We start from the raw sequence: 20,893 nt of genomic DNA on the forward strand, positions 1-20,893 counted from the left end.
TGGTACCTTTGTAAAAATCATTTGACTTTTCTAGACTTGAAAAACTTTGTATATTTTATGAATTGTATTTGAGGAATAAAAGCATTTTTTAAAATGCAAATCTTACATGAATTTCATAGGTTCCAATGTGTTAGAACTGGAGAACGTTCATTTGAGAAATATTAAGCCCCTAAATGCTTATTATACTAGTCGCTGAGGATAAATATTCAGGCAGTTAGAAGTAGCAGATTGCATCTCAAGGAGTGGTGAAAAATGAAACTGGAAAGATAGAGAAAGAACACTGGAGGATTTTTTAAGTAGAGTAAATGACCTGGTCTGGTGTGCATTTTAGAAGTGTCATTCTAGAAGAGTGGAACTTGGGCATAGGGAAAATGTATGAGAAATAATTACTACTATGTAGGGTTATTTTCAGTGTGTAAATTTTAAGTACTTAGCGTAGAGCCTGCATGTAAAAAAATAGTTAATGATATTTAAAAAGTCTTGCTCAAAAATCACAGGAAGTACTAGAGGGATGAATGAAGTTATGTGGTTAGAATAGGCCCTTTTGACTGACTATGGGGATGGGATTGGGAGTGGTGTGGAATCTAATATCATTTCCCACATTTATTAAGAGGTTAATATACCATCGTTTGAAGTAATTTACCAGCTGGGACCTAGATAGGTTCAGTGACTTGCTCAAAGTTGCGAGGCTAGTAATTAGTGAAGTTGGGACAGGAATCCAGATATTTTCTAAAATAGTACTCTTTACATTCTTTACTGTTGAGTTAACTTGATGTTGAAACTGTAAGGGATTTTTTTTTTAAGAGAATTCATTCTCATATCCATTCATTAAGTGTATATTTATTGGATGGCTATATTTCTGGCACAGTTCTGGGTGCTGAAGATATGCCAGGGGAAAAAACGGACACAAATTCCTGCCTTTTAGAATTTATATTCTCATGGGGGAAGAAGGACAATAAAATAAGTAAATATATAGTGCATTAGATTATGATAAATGCATGTGGAGAAAATAAGGGAAGGGGGAAGAGAGAATAGTTTGGATGGGGAGGAAAAGGTTGCACTTTTGAATGGGGGTAGTCAGGAAATCTGTAACTGAAAATTGGACATTTGAGTAAATATCTGAAAAAAAGCAAAGAAGCGAACCATATAGATACCTAGGGAAAGAATGGTCTAGGCAGAAAGAACAGAAGGTTCAAAGTCCCTGAAACAGAATCATGCATGACTTGTTCAAGGAATAGTGAAATACCTGGAGTGGTGGAAAGAGTTAATAAGATGAGCAGTAGGAGACAAGGTCAGGGAGTTAACGGTGGCTAAGTCCTCTTATTCCCTAAAAGCCAGAAAAATACTTTGAAGTTTACTCTGAGAGGAAGGAAAGGCCTTTGGAAGGCTTTGAGCAGGAAAGTGACATGATCTGGTAGCTGCTTATTGAGAATTAAATTATGTAGAAGGGTGTGAGCAGAAACGAGGTGAAGTAGGTGGCTGCTCTAGTAGTATAGGCCAGAGATGATGATGGTCCAGGGTCGGGAAGGTGGTAAGACAGGATGAAAATATATTTTGATGGTGAAGGTATTGGAATTTGTAGATGGTTTCTTATATAGGAAAAATAGAGTAGTGCAGGATAATTCAAAGGTTTTTGAAAAATGGAAAAGTGAAGTGGCCGTTAATGGATATGGGGAAAAGACCATAGGAGGAGAGAACTGAATTGTAGGGGAAGCTCAGTTTTTGATTCTTCTAAGAATGAGATGCTTATAAAACATTCAAGGGGAGAGAAGTCAAGAAGGCAGTTGGATAATCAAGTCTGGACTTTAGAATAGAAGCCCAGCCTGGAGATAATTTGGGAGCAGTCAACCTCTGGATGATATTGAAAGTTGTGAGAACACTGAGAAAGAGTAGATGGAAACTTCAGCTGTCCAAACACTGAGGTTGGGGTACTGAGGAGGAACCAGCAGAATAAATAGACTGAAAAGCAATGACCAGTGGAGTTGGGGGAAAGCCTGGGAGAGTGGTGTCCTGGAAGTCAGGGAGTGTTAGTTTGCCAAAATCGACTCCTGGAAACAGAAATCAGTCTTCGTTTTTGGTTAACAAATTCCATGGTAGTCTCAGGTACACATGTCAAAATTACCAAATACTAATCCAATTTGAGAATGAGTGAACATCAATTAATATATGAAAACTGAGCAAAATATGATTCAGAAAAACTGAATTTCAATATGAAGTGTAAATATATTAAAATATTAAGAATTAGAATCAAATTGACAAGGAGACCCTTGATATTTACTATCTGTAACTCCTTCACATTTCAAACACAGAAACAATAAATTTGGATGGAAAAGTTGTTTTAAATTATCTTTGACTTTGCTTATATGCATGTGGAAAGGACATTTAATAAAGAGTTGTATTCTGGTTTTATAACTGGATTTTTCCCACTAATGCTTAGATCATTGTGGCAACTGAGAATATCTACTCTTTTGCATTTATGATGAAATTTAATTATTCCCTGACATGTAAAAAAAATCTTTTATTGGGAGAAGCAGCAATTATGATTTTCAAGAGACATTTTATTATAATTGAAAGGAGTTTTATTTAATGTAAAAGTGTCTCCCCCCTCCCCCCATTTACAGGTTTCTGAAGGATTGTCATTTTTGCATAGCAGTGTGAAAATGGTCCATGGAAATATTACACCTGAAAATATAATTTTGAATAAAAGTGGAGCCTGGAAAATAATGGGCTTTGATTTTTGTGTATCATCAACCAATCCTTCTGAACAAGAGGTAATGAAGGTTTTAGGTCTTGTATTTTTTTTTTTTTTTTTTTTAAGATTTTAAGTAATCTCTACAGCCAACGTGGGGCTTGAACTCACAACCCTGAGATCAAGAGTTGTGTGCTCTATTGACTGAGCCAGCCAGGTGTCCCAGTCTTCTAATATTTTTAAAGCTGTGGAAATTTGTGATGCATCTGGAATGGACTAGAGAATTTGCAAGTCTGATAAATGTGTAGAAATAGGTTATGTGGTACAATGTATGTTTAAATGTACAGCTTTATAGAAAATTTTTAATGTTCGTTTTACCTGAGAGTATTCTTCAGTTTGTTAATTCCACAGTAGTGTTACTTGAGTAAAGGATGCTAGAGTTAAACAAACTTAAGAACTATTGGGTTAAGTAGGCTTTTTTCCTCAGGCTATCAAATACACTACAAACATTGTGAATCTCTAGCAGTGTTTTCCCAACATCGGACCACAGAATCTTTTTAGGGAGCATGATAACAACAGTAGCAGTGATAATAAGAGCTAACATTTATTGAAGTACTTTTCTAACAAAGCACTTTGTAATGTATTTACTTATTTAATCCTCACCACAATCTGTGAGATATGGGAATAATACAGATGGGTAAGTTAGGCTCATAGAATAAAATAATGTACCTAAGTTTAGGCAGGTGGTTAAGTGGTAGAGGTAGGATTTGAACCTGTTCTCTTTGGTTCCAAAGTACCTGTTACATAGTGATTATGATATCTGCCTATTTATACTTAGGAAAATACTGCAATATTTCAAGTTTTTAATATACATATATGTATATATATATGTAGCTGTTAAAGGCACCATGATTTGACCTAAGATATATTTGTAATTTAAGTAAATACATTTAAGGGAAGCAGAAAGAATTAGTATTGGTTGAGTATATACTATGGGTCAGACACTGTGTTAGGTCCATTTTTTCCCATACATTTGTTTAATCTTACAACAGCCTTTTGAGCTTATTAACTAAATCACACAGCTAGTTAGTGAAAGAACAAGGTTTCAAATAATCTGAGTCCATACAATTTGAAACCTATGTATCATAGAACATAGGCTATACCTTTTCATATTCATACTGCATCTTACAGTGATAATTTGTCTTCTGGGAGAAAGCTTTGATAATCTGAAGGTTGCAAGGATTCTTTTTTTTTTTTTTTTAATATTTTATTTATTTATTTTGAGAGAGAGTGAGTGAGCAGGGGGCCAAGGGCAGAGGCAGAGGGAGAGAATCACGGAGCCCATCATGGGGATTGATCTCAGGACGCTGAGATCACGACCTGAGCCGAAATCAGGAGTCAGGCGCTCAACTGACTGAGCCACCCAGGCACCCAGTTTGCAGGAGTTCTTATTCATATCTCTCAGTTTGTTTAGTGCCCTTTCCAGATTTGAGAATTTGGGAATTTCAGGATTGAAGGTGGTAGTGATATTTTTACTTGCATGACTGAGTATGATTTAAAACTAGGTTGCTACTGCTTGATAGTGTTTTTTGCTTTAATTTGAAATATTTAATCTATATAATCTCTTTTCTGTCTTCTTATAGCCTAAGTTTCCTTGTAAAGAATGGGACCCAAATTTACCATCATTGTGTCTTCCTAATCCTGAATATTTGGCTCCTGAATACATACTTTCTGTGAGCTGTGAAACAGCCAGTGATATGTACTCACTAGGAACTGTCATGTATGCTGTATTTAATAAAGGGAAACCCATATTTGAAGTTAACAAGCAAGATATTTATAAGAGTTTTAGTAGGCAGTTGGATCAGGTAATTTGCCTTATATATAAATAATTGCTTACATTAAAAGTATTAAATGTTTCTTTGGTTTAAAAAATGTGTTCAGAAAATTCTCTAAAATGAGATGATGTCTCATATTTTAAGTTTGCATAAAATCAACTGAACAAAAGTAATTCTGTAAATAATGAGGATTAAAGTTTGTTACCACAGCTTTAATCGTGGCATTTATTTACTAGAGTGAATACTGAAATCTGATCTAAAATGCTGGGCATTTGTTTCAGTAATAGAAATAATTTCAGGTATTGAAGATAAGTGTTTTAATTATATTGCCATAGTAGAATTAGCAGTTTGTTCACTCTAACATATATTTTTGAGTAAATTTCAAAAAGGTTTTTTAAATAGACTATTGACTACAAATGCATTGTCTTTTTGAATATTTTATATTTATATTTAATATTGTCACTTTTTTTAAATAGTTGAGTCGTTTAGGATCTAGTTCACTTTCAAATATACCTGAGGAAGTCCGTGAACATGTAAAACTATTGTTAAATGTCACTCCAACTGTAAGACCAGATGCAGATCAAATGACAAAGGTGAGTACACATGAATTCCTGTCTTAGGTGGAGGGACAATGAGTTAAAGTAGGTTAAGTGCTTCTAAAGCAAGATTTAGTCAGATAGAGTCCCCAAATAGCATCTCTATCTTTGAATGTGTTAAATATTCAACTTCTTTTAATCTTAAACAGTTAAATAATTTATGTATATAATTGCTCTGATATAAAATTAAGATTTCAAATAATCAGAGTCTTAACAGTCATGTAGGTATAGAAATTCTGGACACAAGAATTCATGGCCCTCTAATTTACTCATGTAAGTTTGGATTTTAATAGATAAATGGTACTTATTATGCCTTCAAGATATTTTACTTAATTTTTCAATATTTACTAGTTAGGTAAAGAAAATGTTACTGCCCAGCCAACTTACAGGTAGTCACTGAAAATTTGAACTTGCAAAGAAATTTGGTTATTACTTCCTTACTCTGATTTTTATGATTAGAATTATTAAGTGATCTTTAGCATTTTGCTAAATGTTTCTGAATATTTTTTCACTGTATTATGGCAGTTTCAGGTATGAGAAGTATTTTAATATCTATCAAAATAATTTTATTTTCCTGTTTTTAGATTCCCTTCTTTGATGATGTTGGTGCAGTAACGCTGCAGTATTTTGATACCTTATTCCAAAGAGATAATCTTCAGAAATCACAATTTTTCAAAGGATTACCAAAAGTTCTTCCAAAACTGCCCAAGGTTTGTTGTTGATCAGTTTTTTGTTATAGTCAGGATTTTTATTTACTATAATAACTCTTCCAGAGAAATAAATGTAACTTTTGTCTTAGGTGCATAAATGACTATAGAAGGCTGCATACTGAAGCTAAAAGTTTAGTGAACCTTTTTTGCAGGGTCCAAAAATAATTTAATAAATTAGATAGGTAAGAAAATTAGAAGAATATTACCTATGCAAAGGTAGCACCGGGACATTAAATGTCAGAAGAGAAGTCCATAAGCTGTCATTGTGGAGATCATTGCCTTACCAGCAGTTAAAGGGGTACATCTATATTGATACTAGCCTCTCCAATTCCTTTAACTCCCCTCTCTGGCTTATTAAATCATGAGGTAATATAGTCTAAAAAATGTTGGTGAATGCCTTGGAAGTCAGTGGTTGAAAACTGGTGATTCTTGGTTACAAAAATATCTCCAGTGTTTAATCTGTCAGATACTCATTGATTATGCACTCTTTGTCTAGCCCTTTACTTGGATGCTGTGGAGATAAAAAAGGAAACAAAATACTGTTCTTGCTCTCAAGACTCTTAGAGTATGTGTAGATAGAGTTAACATGCATGAAATAACAATTTACAATACAGAACAGTGTTTAAGTTGTGTGGTATGACTCATAAGTAATGAAGAAGAGAAACATATTAATGAAGACTAATGAGGCAATGTTTCCTAAAGGTATGGTGACCATATGTCCCCCTTTATCTCTAACATTCCCAAGTTATTTCTTTTGTCCTGACATAGTTAGCAGGAGTACCTCATTTTACTCTCAACAATGTCCCAGTTTCAACCATAAATTATATGGTCATCTTCCCCAAAGAAAATTGGAGATTTAAGACTGTAACTTCAATATTAATACTAAAGATCTGAAATTAAATTTAGTTTTATGAAAACATTTTTGCCTTTCAGCGTGTCATTGTGCAGAGAATTTTGCCTTGTTTGACTTCAGAATTTGTAAACCCTGATATGGTACCTTTTGTTTTGCCCAATGTTCTACTGATTGCTGAAGAATGCACCAAAGAAGAATATGTCAAATTAATTCTACCTGAACTTGGCCCTGTCTTTAAACAGCAGGAGCCAATCCAGGTATGTGTATAGATACTCTTTCCTATTTATCTGCTGTTATTTAATGATGTTAGTCAATGATGACTATCATTGAAAACGAAAGGAATGGATATGCGACTTTTTAAAAATTGAGGTAAGTTTAAGATAATTTTTTTTCTGTTAGAAGCTATTTTGCATATGTTTGAAGTGAACCATTCCTAAAATTATAATTAAGCTTTGCAAGTAAATGTCTGTAGCTCTCCATAACTTGCCATCTCAGAAAATAAATTGTAATGAGATTTGGCATGTGTTATACTGTGTATTCTTATTGGCCTTATTAAAAGTTATAGGTTTGGGAAAAATATTTCTTTTTCTCCTGCACCTTTAAGTATTTGCTTTTTGTTTGTTTTGTTATTTAGGGTCTTTAATTTGTAGAAAGTTTATGCCGGTTGTTTCTCTTTATTTTACTGGTAATAAATAGTTTCAACAGAAGAGAGGAAATGGTTACAGCATCACAGAAGTAATATATGTGTGTATTGTAATTGAAAATGTAATTAGTTTCTGATGTAGACTCTATTATAATATTTACTTGTCAGATTCTAGGTAGTCTTGGATTTAAGAGCAATAGGGTTACACACCTGGGTTTGAATCTGATCTTCATCTTTACTAGAAGTATGACTTGGACAAGTCTTCACTGTCTTAAAGCCTCTGTTTGCTCATTTCTAAAACAAAAAGGGTAGTTGAGATTAAATGAAATTTCTAGGCACAGTAAATATTATTACATGTTTCTGCCACTATATGGCAGTAGCTTATTAGTAAACTGTCAACTACTTAACTTAATGGTTTTATGACAGGCTATTTGTGGTCCTTTCTTTGAAAGGAGGGGAACAAAAGGAAGACTGTGGTGATAAGGCAAGTGTTCCTATGGCTAAGAAAGGGTAGGTGAGGAAACTATAGGCTTTGAAACAGGGTTTCCTAAACATTTTCAAGATGTTAGGAGGCAAAATGGTGGAGCCACATGTTCACTAAGTATTCTGCATAAATAGAAGGGACAGTTTGTTCCTTATAATGTAGGTATGTGTGGCAGCTAGGTGAGAAAACAAATGATCTGGGAAAATTGAAAATGTTTCTTACTAAGGGGAACCCTCGTATACTGTTGGTGGGAATGCAAGCTGGTGCAGCCACTCTGGAAAACAGTATGGAGGTCCCTCAAAAACTTGAAAATAGAACTACTCTACGACCCAGCAATTGCACTACTGGGTATTTACCCCAAAGATATAAATGTAGTAATCCGAAGGGGTACCTGCACCCCAGTATTTATAGCAGCAATGTCCACAATAGCCAAACTATGGAAAGAGCCCAGATGTCCATCGACAGATGAATGGATTACGATGTGGTGTGTGTGTATATATATATATACACACACACATATACACACAGTGGAATACTATTCAGCCATCAAAAAGATTTGCAATGACGTGGATGGAACTGGAGGGTATAATGCTAAGTGAAATAAGTAATTCAGAGAAAGACAATTATCATATGGTTTCACTCATATGTGGAATTTAAGAAACATAACAAAAGATCATAGGGGAATGGAGTCCCTTTCATTTCTGTACATTTTCTTCTAAAACTTAGAAGCCAAGTGAATTCACTGCTTTGGAATATCTGACTTTGCTGTTCTCAGGCTTTTTTTTTTTTTTTCTTTCTCTCCAATTCAGTCGATTTCAGATAGTGGTAGTTATGGGTGAGTGATGCATTACTGAAGATGTGTGAGAGTTAGGAAATTAGTCTTCATTTAAATATTTAAACTGAGAACAGATATTAAATATTGTGCTTCTGGAAATGTAAGAAACTTGATTTGTATGTTTTTGTCTTCCATGCCTTCAGGCTAGCAACATGGTGAGTGTCAAAATATAGAACTTACTCTTATGAAGATACTTTAAATTTTGTCATATGTGAAATCTTACAAAGATTCTAGACTTTAATGCATTGTTCCCCCCTTTCTTACACAGATTTTGTTAATTTTCTTGCAAAAAATGGATTTGCTACTAACCAAAACTCCTCCTGATGAGATAAAGAACAGTGTCCTACCAATGGTTTACAGAGCGCTAGAGGCTCCTTCCATTCAGATACAGGTATAATATTTGATTTATTTTTCTTTAATAATGTCTTTGATTTATTTTTATTTTTAAAGCAAAAGAAGTACATTTTGGGTTTGAGTTATAAAATCTTTTCTATAAAAACTCAATAGTGATATATATTAATCCATTGAATTGGTTTGTATACTATTACTAAAATGTATCTAATCCCAACTAACTTAAAGAATCAATTGACAAATACCTGTATTGATGAAGTAAAATTACTCATTACTTTTATTTATGAAAAATGTTCTATCCTGGAAGATTTGATTTATGGTATAGTAGTTAGGATCAGTATATCTTCTTCCTGAATGAGTAACTAACATAGGAATGAAAATGTCAAAGATACATGTGCCTTTTTCTTATGAAAACATTAAGTAGGTACTTCCATACTCATAATTTTCTTTCATGCTTGATAACTCAATCTTCTAAGTGTTCCTTCTATACTGAAGTTAATTTGTATAGCAAATAGATAGAAAGCCAGACAGTAATTTAGTGTGACCATTCCTAATGCATTTATAGTCATGCTTGTGTGTCACGAAGGTGATGTTAAAACATCGTGTATTTTGCCAAACTTTCAGTTCTTTAGTTTTGCTATTAAAAGTTTGGTTCTATAGGGCTGTCTGTCTAGAAAAAAATTTTGGATCACTGTTAAAAGTGTAATTGATTTTTTACTTTGGAAAATAAGTACTTATGTTAAGATCATCTCACTGCTTAATGGTTTTATATTTAAAGTTTCTTTGCCAGTATAGAAATTCTAGTAAAGAAAAACAGAATTTTAATTTTTTAAAAAGATTTTATTTATTTATTTGGCAGAGAGAGAGAGCACAAGCAGGGGGAGTGGCAGGCAGAGGGAAAAGGAGGCTGGCTCCCCACTGAACAAGGAGCCCGGTGCGGAACTCAATCCCAGGACCCTGGGATCATGACCTGAGCCAAAGGCAGAACGCTTAACCGACTGAGCCACCCAGGCATCCCTAGAATTTTAATTTTAAAAGTTATTGACCAAAACCTTCTTTTTCCTAATGTGAACCTAATATTGGGGGCGCCTGGCTGGCTCAGTCAGTAGAGCATGTGACTCTTGATCGCAGGGTTGTGAGTCTGAGCCCCACGTTGGGTGTAGAGATTAGTTAAAAATAAGTGATGTGAACCTAATACCACATATATAAGCTCACTTTTTTGGCTCATTTTAGTCTTTTTCCTAAGGGGGTTCATTTAGCTAATAAGTATCAACCAATAAGTATTTATTGAAATAGTTAATATTTAATCCAGATTGACCTGTGCAACTTTGCTGAATTTTACAAACCAACATTTCTTGTATCATTCAACATAAGTCATTAGTCACCAGTCCAATTAATTAGTATCAGCATTGCTTGGTAGAGTCTGATAAAGTTAAAAGACTATCTGAGCTTTGGGAGAGTACTAGAACAAGAGCAAGAAACAAAAATCTTTTCATGTTTCATGCAAGTAGAAGGCTGGAAGGTAACTTCTGAAATTCATTTTGGAGTGGTATTTTTAAAGTGAAGTTTGATTAGAAATATTTAAGAGGCTAAAGAGTTTAGAAGAATACTTGGAAAAGTAGATCGTTTATTAAAGTTAGGATGCTTAGAGGCATGAATAGAAATATGTTTGTGAACCAATTTAAAAAATTTTTACCTTTAAAATTAAACATAGAAGCTATGTTTATTCTCCCATCTCCATGACCAGTTATAAAGTATAAACTAAGAGGTAGAAGTTCCTGAGAATGAGCTAATAACAAGTTTGTTTCAGTGTCCTGTTCTTAGGTTCTTAATTGTATTTCCTCTTCAGGAAAGAGCTCTTCATCCCCTCCTTTAGCTATATGATTTAGACATAATTTAACCTACTCTGTAACCTGCTGCTAGGTTATACAGCACAATGCATGTACCTGCTCACTCTCTTGAATTAAATGCTGATCTTCCTATGGAGGCACCCTCTGGTAATAGGAGCAGTGTCTCATGAAGTGCTCACCCTTGCCTATTCTCTCCCATCTGTGGAAAATGGCCCCTTGAATGTAGCGTGTACTTCTTATCCCCGAGTTATGTCACCCACTTATTTTTTATAGTTCTGAATGGAAATAAACATATAATTCATATCTGCCTTTTGGAAATCTGGGAATAAAGCAAATAAAATAGGTGGCCATTATTTTGATAACAGATTCTTAGTGGTTAATTCATTTCTATCTGCTAACTACAAATTAATGTCTTTAAGTATACCAAATATTGTTTAACTCTTTCCCTGGTATATATTTATGCCTCCATTTTCTTCAATAATCCCTTCTATGCTTTGCTACAAGGATCATTCTGCCCTTATAAGGTATCTGAGATATATGTTCTTCAGCCAGTTAGTTCTCAAGCCATTTCTTGTTCTTTTCCTTAACTCATTTAGGTCCCTTTTCCTTAGTCATCTCCCCTTTTCCTCTGTTAGCCTCATTCAGAGTCCCAGTTACAGTCATTTACATTATGGCCAGCATTAGTTGTGTTTTAAACAGTGTTTTAAATAACTTTTTCCTGTTTCTTTCTTTTTTTTTTTTTTTTAAGATTATTTATTTATTTATTTGAGAGAGACACAGCGAGAGAGGGAACACAAGCCCGGGGAGTGGGAGAGGGAGAAGCAGACCTCCCGCCGAGCAGGGAGCCCAATGTGGGGCTCGATCCCAGGACACTGGGACCATGACCTGAGCCGAAGGCAGACGCTTAACGACTGAGCCACCCAGGCACCCCCCTCTTTTTCCTGTTTCTATGAGTTATACTTGCTTAAGTTTCAGAATTTGGAAGTACTTAAAAATATAAAGAAAATTAAAATCCTTTCTCAGAGATGCCCAGAATTAACATTTCCAGATCTATCCTTATGTCTTTTTCCCTAAGCCTATATAGACAGACACATGTACCTACATATTTTAAAAATTGGGATTATATAATAGTGTCTTACTGCATTTTCTCCCCGGTATTATTAAACAATCTTTTAAAATATATTAAGGAAAATGCTTGTATTATATTCTGTCATAAGGATATATGTAACAGCTAAGAAATCCCTTATTTAAGACGAATAGTTTTATGTCACTTTGTACTTGATTTTCCCTCATTGTTAAAGATAGCAAAACTTAGGTGTTCCCATTCTTAAATAATAATGATGAATTGTGTTGTCAGGGAAAGAAATTAGGTATGAGACCAAGGAATGTTGTTTCCATATGCTAGGTTATATGACCTTGCATGATTTTGAGGAAGGTCTTTTGGGTCTGTTTCCTCATGTGTAAAATTGAAAACTAGTGATAAGTATTCTTCTTTCAAATAGTTGTTGAAATGAGCAAATGATACAACGTACATAAAAGTTTATTTCAAGCTGTGTGACAAATTAGCCATGCAAATGCAAAATGTTTTTTAATATGTGGGAGAAAAGGTGAAGAGAATCTTTCCCTAAGATTGAATCAGTGTATTTTCTTAATAGGAACTCTGTTTAAACATCATTCCAACCTTTGCAAATCTTATAGACTACCCATCCATGAAAAATGCTTTGATACCAAGAATTAAAAATGCATGTCTACAAACGTCTTCCCTTGCTGTAAGTAATTGCATATTAATTTTTGCTTTTCTTTAACTTCTCATTGTTTTAAATTATTTCCTTATTGTTAACCCTTTTATAGTTTGTTCATATATTTCATCTTGACTATAGGTAACCTGTGTATAGTGCTATAAAAGTGATCAATAGCTGTAGTTTTCCCTGATACATACTTTTGCAGTATTACTTACTCCCATCCCCTAACTTTGAGTGCTTCAATAGAAAATTGGAGTAATTTTTCTTTCTTAATACTTTCCTGCTTTAATTCACAATTTATTTTGTTGTCGTTTTAAAATTATCATGAGAGTTTAACTTGGTGTATAAGCCTAAAAACTTTTTGAACAGCTTCCTTTTATAAACTGCCTTTACTATTAGTCATCTATATTTTTGTATCTACCACTTACTTGCCTACTTTCAAAAAAAAATAAGGGTACAGTAAAATAATACATTAATAAGAACACAAGTGGGGGGAAATAGTTGTACTCAAAAATCTAGGCCAAAGGCAGCTGATTCCTTTGAATACAGAATTTTAACACTTAGAGTTGGTAGTCAAGGAACTAGTAAATAGCAGTAAATATCAGTTCTCATTATCTCATATTGGGAGAAATATATATTCCCAACCTTTTCTCCAACAGTAGATCATAAGAATTTATTCCACAGATAATTCTTTATAGAAGTGACATCGAATAATCTCTTCAAACAGCAGCTTTAGAAAAGAGGAAAAAATGTCCTTCATTCATCTGATCAGTTCTTTATATTGATGTTTGATAATGGTCATGTTATTAAGTTTGCATTTTGTAAATATAGTTCTTTGGAGAACTCTTCCATCTTTATTAGGTGAAATGTAAACTTAAATAAATATAAGCATTTGTAGCTTAAGCTTTTGCTTAAGGCAAAAGCAATTTAAATGACATGATTTTACCTTATAGTGATCCAGTCCATTTTAGTTCATGTTTTTTGTTTTTTTTTTTTTTGGTATAAAGGCTCTGAGATGGAAAACAACACCAAAATAGGAAAAAATATCATTGTTTACCAAAATGAACAAGTATGAAATGAAGTCAAGAAACCCGAGTTCGTATTCTGACTCTACTACTAACTGTCCTGTGCCACTGGGCAAGTTAATGTACCCCTCAGAGTCTTTGCATAAATATTAAAAAGATTTGAAATCCAGTTCTTTTCTTTGAAATTTTCTAAATTTTATGATTGAATTTTCAAAATAGATGGTAGTATACAGCTAAAAATTTCATTTTCAGAATGCCCTTTAAAAATCTGCAGGCGCCTGGCTGGCTTGGTCATAGAACATGTGACTCTTGATCTTGGAGTTGTAAGTTCAAGCCCCACTTTGGGTGTAGAGATTACTTAAAGTAAAATAAAAAATAAAATCTTCAGAAAAAAAGAAAATAAAAATCATATAAGTCACACTCTATTTATGGCAGCATAGATTTATTTTAGCATACATTTTGTCAAAGTACATGTTCTAGTTCAGTTCTAAGTATTTATGCAGAGTGAGGTGGGAAGCACTGATACTTAAATGATGTGTATTAATGCCTGGGGATGTTTATATCTCTTTTTAAGATGCCAACTGAGCCATTAAAGACATGATTACAAAGAGTTATAATGAATGTGTTTAGAACAGTAATTCTGGAATGGATTTGCATTTTATATACCACGTACAGTGTTCCTATCTTCAGAGGGGCAAATGTGAATTCTGAATTGCATTCATAGACATGGACCTCTAAGGTTAAAAAATTCTAACTGGGAAATTAGTGAAACATGAGTTGTGAGTTAGAATTGTATTTTAATACTGTTTCCTGAAAATAAAGAAAAATAAATTCTACATAGAGGTAGGTAAAATGCTCCAAGAGTTCTATTTCTTCATGACTTACATGACTAGTATTTTATATTAAAAATAAAAAAATTAAACTAGTATTTCTAGCATCTCTTGACACACATACACACACTTATAAAAAATGTAGCAATTCCTTTTATAGCACTGATTCTAAGAGCAAATTAATTAGATATCTTTATGAATTTGTAATATCCCTTATGTTTGAATTTCAGAAAACAATTATACCTTATTTTTCAGAGAATTTTTTCCATCTTTCTTGTAGAAATATGATGCTTTTTTTAACCAACTAAATTATTTCTGCTTTGCTTAGTTTTTTTTTTTTTGAAACTGCAGTTCTATTGATAGGATCCTGACTCAAAGTATTCTTTCTTAAAAAATTGAAATATAATTAATGTACGGTGTTATATTAGTTTCAGATGTATAATATAATAATTGAACAATTCTATACCTTCCTCAGTGCTCATCACGATAAGTATACTCTTAATCCCCTTTATTTCACCCAGCCCCCTACCCACCACCCCTTTGGCAACCACCGGTTTTTTGTATTTAACAGTGTGCTGTATTTTTTTGCTTTGCCTTTTTTCTGAATGTATGCTACCTTAACATATTCAAGCTAAAAAAAATAGGGTGTGAAATATTTATCAAAATTGTCAAGCGAATATAGATAAAATTTTGATAAAAGCTCTCCTAAGTATCAGGTTTTAGTATCTGTGTTAAAGATATGTTTAGAAATAGGAAACTTTTTGTAGGGTAAAATATAGATAGTTTTTACATGTTGTTGAAATATTTAATTTAAGAATGAATTAAGCCTGGGTAAGAGAAAAGTATTGGAAGCCTAGTAAAATCCTCTCACTTGATAGGAGAATGTAGTCCCTTTTATAATTCAGATGTCCCCAAAGAAATATTGTTAGTAAACATACATAGAAAAGCTTCTCAAATCTTAATCACTTCATTTAGAAGGATACAAAATTGAAGTCATTCCTTACCTTTAGCTAACTAGTGTCCTGGTAAAGCAATCATGAATTCTTTCTGAAAGAAGTCCAGGGGAATTAGTAAATATGTGGATTTCCTATATTATTAAGGGATGAGAGCTTTTATTTTATTTATTTATTTATTTATTTATTTTAAGATTTTATTTGCGAGAGAGAGAATGAGAGACAGAGAGCATGAGAGGGAGGAGGGTCAGAGGGAGAGGCAGACTCCCTGCTGAGCAGGGAGCCCGATGCGGGACTCGATCCTGGGACTCCAGGATCATGACCTGAGCCGAAGGCAGTCGCTTAACCAACTGAGCCACCCAGGCGCCCCAAGGGATGAGAGCTTTTAAACCTACTTTTATTCTTGAGATTTTAACATATCTATATGAAGATTAAATTTGTAGTTAAACATTTTGTTCTAGATTGCAAAAACTTTAAATGACTAATGCAATTTACCTCTTTTAATAGGTTCGTGTAAATTCATTAGTGTGCTTAGGAAAGATTTTGGAATACTTGGATAAGTGGTTTGTACTTGATGATATCCTGCCCTTCTTGCAACAGATTCCATCCAAGGAACCTGCAGTCCTCATGGGAATTTTAGGTAGCTGAAAACTTAATGTCATTTGATGCAGCTTTATTATTTTATAGTCATGCAAATGAATCTTCCAAATTATAAAACCTTTGTATCCTTTTTTCAAGTATATAGCATTCAGTAATTGAGGAATGGTGGTATAAATACCACGATAAAACTTTTCTTTGTGTTAATTTTAGCAAAAACTGTAGAGTCTTCCTTGACATTTACAAAAGAATTAGACATTTGGGAATCCTAGCTTCACAAATATCATGATCACATGTAGTTTTCTCTGTAAAATGATACCAAATAAGAGAGGCAAACAAAGCTACTTGAAATGCTGATACCAGTCGTAATAGTAATACTTGATGGTTATGTGGTACCCAGTTTGTAAAAGGGGCTATGCTGAGTATTTTTTCTGCATTATCTCATTTTGTCCTCTCCAAATTCCAATGACATAGGTACTGTTATTTCTGTTTTACAGTAAGGAAATTGAGGCCCAGAATTTAAGTAAGTTATCCAAGATAACACAACTGATAAGTGGTAGAGCTGGTTTTTAATTTATATATGTCCAAATCTTAACAAGTATGTTTCACTATTAAGTGATGTGCTTATAAAGCATATTAGCCTTACAGCACATTCTATTCTATCAGCATAATTATAAATTACTCTGTCAAGAAACTCTGAAATTGTTTATTATTAGTTAAAGCTTTGACAGTCCAGTCTGGAAATTCTGAGGTCTGCTATACTCATGGAAACAGACATAATTGTAGAATCACAACATTAACAAGTTTACTTTTTACTAATTTTAAAGTCTGTTAATTTTGAAGAAAAAGCTCTCAGTAAATATTTGTAAGAATGGTCAGCAAATAATTTACTGTGGACCTCTGTAGGCATGGGATGTGGTATGAAACTTCTGGGCTCAACAAAATTAGTCTTCTTGAGAAGGAGTTTGACATAGTGGAAAGAGCCCTAGCTCCAATCCTGGCTGTGTCAGTTCTTGGACTGACTTTGAAAAGTTGCTTCATCTAACAAATGAGGATGAAAATGCATCATTATGGGTATGAGAATTCAGTGAGAAAATGGGAAGGGAAAAGTAATGAGCATAGCAATTAAGTGCCTAGCGAATAAACATTTAGTAGGTGTTCAATAAAGTTACTCTTTGAGTATTTAAGTGAAGTGTACATTAACAGCAAAATGATGGAATATGGTGTGTTCTAAGGCTATGGATTATATACAAAACACAACAAAAGCATTCAGAGAATGAGAAACAAATGTGCTCAGTTTACCAAATGAAGGCTTTGTGGAATAGGTGTAATGAGCAGGGTCTTGAAGTTTGAGTAAATAGGTGAGACTTTAGGGAAGGATTGTGTGGAGTTGAATTAAATTATTAAAGTTTCAAACATGTTAAGTCTGATTAAAGAAGTGAATAAAGGTGTAAGACCTATACTCACACACTTGTGAAATAGATGTCTCAAATTTGAGAAGTCTGAACTATATATTCAGATGTTTTCAGGATAGAGGGTCATTCTGTAACCTTGCTGCTGCATTGTGGTAAGGCTTTTAATGTTATGCTAACAGTAAATGTGCTCTTAAGCCAAAAGAATTCAGGATAAATATGTCATGGTATTTAAACTGGTGATAAAACTGAAATCATTCTGATCCATATGTAAGAACATCTTCATTCTAGGCGCTGACAAGGAAAAATTTGTAATTATATTAATTATCAAGAGATTTCACGTAGATATAGTAACGTCTATTTGTGGCATTGAACTATACAATTTGTCTCATTCTTTTCTATCAGGTATTTACAAATGTACTTTTACACATAAGAAGTTGGGAATCACCAAAGAGCAGTTGGCTGGAAAAGTATTGCCTCATCTGATTCCCCTGAGTATTGAAAATAATCTTAATCTCAATCAGGTAGGAACAGTTTTGTGTTTTATTCAGTTTATTCAGCTTACTGTCTTCTTGGCACTAAATATATAAATATATTACATTTAAGTGTTGCTAAAACAAGGAAAAATAGCGAAAGAGTTCAAAAAAGAAAGTTTGTGGATTCAAAGTAAGGAGTCTGTGAGTTGGAAGGATTATTGAAGGCCTCATTGGGAGATAGTAAATGACTAGAACATAGAAAGATATGTAGGATTTTGGGCTACTTCAAATTTGGGGCTGGGAAGTTGACATGAACAAAGAAAAAAATCAATGTAATGTGTCTGGGGTGTATATCTGTTATTTATTGCTACATAACAAATTACCATAAACTAGATGGTTATTTCATTGTTTCTGTGGATCAGCCAAGCCAGGGCATGGATTATCTGTTCAGAGTTTTCACAATGTTACAGTCAAAGGCTGGTGTCTCATCTGAAGTCTCAATTGGGGGAAAGAAGGATCTGCTTCTAAGCTACTTACATGGTTGTTGGCAGGATTCAGTTCCTTTTAGGTTGTTGGACTGAGGGCCTCAGTTCCTAGCTCTCTGTTAGCTGGATGACTGTCAGTTGTTTGCTTCATGGGCCTTCCAACATGGCAACTTGTTTCATCAAAGTGGGAAAGAGAATCTGCTAGACAGATGGAAGTTACAGCATCCTGTAGTGTAATCAAGGAAATGACATCCATTACCTTTGCTGAATTCTTTTGGTTACCAGCAAGTCACAGCTCCTGCCCACTCTCAAAGATAGGGAGTTACACAAAGGCCTGAGTAGCAGAATGAGGAGATAATTGGGAACCAATTTAGAGTCTATCTGCCATAGGAAATGAATAATCCAGTTTGACTGAGAGATACTTATAAATACAGTAGGGGAGTAATGGGAGAGAGGTAAACTGAGACTAGTATAAGTAGACTTTAAATTGCTCTCTGATTTAGGTATTTGCTTTTTTTGTTGTTGTGTTTTTTTATTTTAATTCCAGTATAGTTAACATACAGTGTTATATTAGTTTCAGGTGTACTGGTTTAGGTATTTGAAATTTCAAGATGTGGTAAACATTTGATGAAAGAGGTAATGTATTCAAAGATTATTATATAATTATCTCTCTGCATAGCCCTTTCACTGTAGTTATCACAGGTGTCATGTGTCTGCCTTTCCCAGAAGGCTGGTTATTATATCTTATTCTTTATTATATCCACAGCACTTAGTGCAGTGCTAAAACCAAAAATATTTATTGAACTGAGAGAAAATTTGAGTTAGAGTAATGACAAGTCATATTATTCACTTTAGAACTGGTGTTTAATGGAGTAAAATGGAAAAAAGACTGGGATTGGTTGGCTACTGTTTACCAGGGAGTGTCAGAAATGGATAGGCAGGCAAGATTGGGAATTAAGTACTGAAAGTGAATTAGAGCAATTAAGGAAGCAGAAAGCTGGGAGTTAAGCAGGAAAGCTTTTGGCATTAGAGGAGAGTGCTGAGTGAATAGAGTTTTGGAGTTAGAGAGATTTATAAAATTAATCAGACCCAAATTTCATTTGAAGTGGTAGGGTAAGCCTCTGAAAGTTTGTGTCCCTAAATTTCAGTTTTTGGTTGATAGTTTTTCCTATCTTGGGAGGCAGGGTTGAAGTTACAATTGGAAAAAAGGGAAACAGTGAATATTGGGGAAAAATAGGATGATGATATAGCTAAGTCCAACTTTTGGTCATTTCTGTTCTTAGTTCTCAAATTTATGATTTAGGATGTTTTTAAATATTCCCAAATGCTTATAAATATATAGTTTCATTTGAAATGTGATGTTAGTTTTCTTCAGCTTTATGGTTTGATTTTTTAGGGGCCTATTTTCATCAATAGAAATACTTGGATTCATATTTTCTGGTATTTTACAATAGTTAACATGGGTGTGGTCTTCTTTCCTATTCACTTCATGGAGAGGGTTCCTAATTTAATATTCTGATTTAAAATAATCTAAGTATATTTTGCATTACGGAAAACGATAACTTGATTTAAGAAAGTACATTTTTTATTTTGCATTTGATTATAAAACAGGAAATACTAAGCAATCAAAACATATCACAACTTGTGTTGGGTGAGGGTTCCAAAGACCACCTCCAGATTCAGTGATTCACTGAAGGAGTCACAGGCCTCAGCATATAGTTGTATTCATGGCTATGATTTTTTATGGCGAAAGGATATAAAGCAAAATCAGCAGAGGGAGAAGGCTTATAGGGCAAAGTCTGGAGGAAACCAGAGTCAGTACTCTCCCTGGTAATGAGTTGTGACAGTGTATGTGAAGTATTGTAGCTCCATCTGCCTGTCATGTACTCAAATTCCAGACTTCCAGAAGGAAAGCAGATGTTAGCATAAAACAGTCTTTGTACAGTTTAGTGAGCCACTATCATCAGTTAATGATGGGAACTCTCCTAAAATCTGAGTTCCTGGACACCGGCCAAGGGCCAACCTTGCAAGCAGGCCTTTTCAAAGATAGCAGTCTAGGCCCACTGTGTTAATTCTTCTGAACCACTGCATGCAACAGTATGGATGAATCTCACAAACATAATGTTGAGCAAGTGAAACCAGACACACAAGATCTGCCGAATGATTCCATTTATATAAAGTACAAAAACAGTCAAAACTATACTACCAGAAGTCAGACTAGTTTTTACTCATAGGATAAGGGGGTGGGAAGTAGCTAGAAGGGGGCACAAGGAAGCTTTTGGGGTGCTGCCAGTGTTCTTTTTCTACATCTGACTACAGGTTAAATTCAATTTGAAATTTTTGGTATGTGTGCTTGTATATGTATACTTTTCTGTTAGTATGTTATACTTCATTACAAAGTTAAAAAAACTAATCAAAAAAAAAACTAATCAGAGTGTCCATCCAGGTAAACTGCTAAGGAGTTAATGCCTTTTGTTACTCTCATGGTAAGACAACAGATGATTGAGCATGGTGAGAAGCAGGGTCA

General features: G+C 34.0%; 1 protein-coding gene across 4 annotated transcripts in view; it reads left to right on the top strand.

Annotated features, from left to right (window-relative positions):
- SCYL2 (SCY1 like pseudokinase 2) overlaps nt 1-20,893 on the top strand; it is a 57,181-nt gene that overhangs the window by 27,517 nt on the left and 8,771 nt on the right. For all 4 annotated transcript variants that reach the window (XM_031024624.2, XM_081822254.1, XM_081822256.1 and 1 more), the window contains exons 5-13: nt 2,622-2,771; nt 4,333-4,554; nt 5,001-5,117; nt 5,705-5,830; nt 6,764-6,940; nt 8,914-9,036; nt 12,502-12,615; nt 15,904-16,036; nt 17,811-17,929. In XM_031024624.2, the coding sequence (XP_030880484.1) occupies nt 2,622-2,771; nt 4,333-4,554; nt 5,001-5,117; nt 5,705-5,830; nt 6,764-6,940; nt 8,914-9,036; nt 12,502-12,615; nt 15,904-16,036; nt 17,811-17,929 (1,281 nt within the window). The remainder of the gene's footprint in view (nt 1-2,621; nt 2,772-4,332; nt 4,555-5,000; nt 5,118-5,704; nt 5,831-6,763; nt 6,941-8,913; nt 9,037-12,501; nt 12,616-15,903; nt 16,037-17,810; nt 17,930-20,893) is intronic.

The sequence above is a fragment of the Leptonychotes weddellii genome, chromosome 5, assembly GCF_054177405.1.
Source record: "Leptonychotes weddellii isolate Sample4059 chromosome 5, ASM5417740v2, whole genome shotgun sequence".
Classification (NCBI taxonomy): Eukaryota; Metazoa; Chordata; class Mammalia; order Carnivora; family Phocidae; genus Leptonychotes; species Leptonychotes weddellii.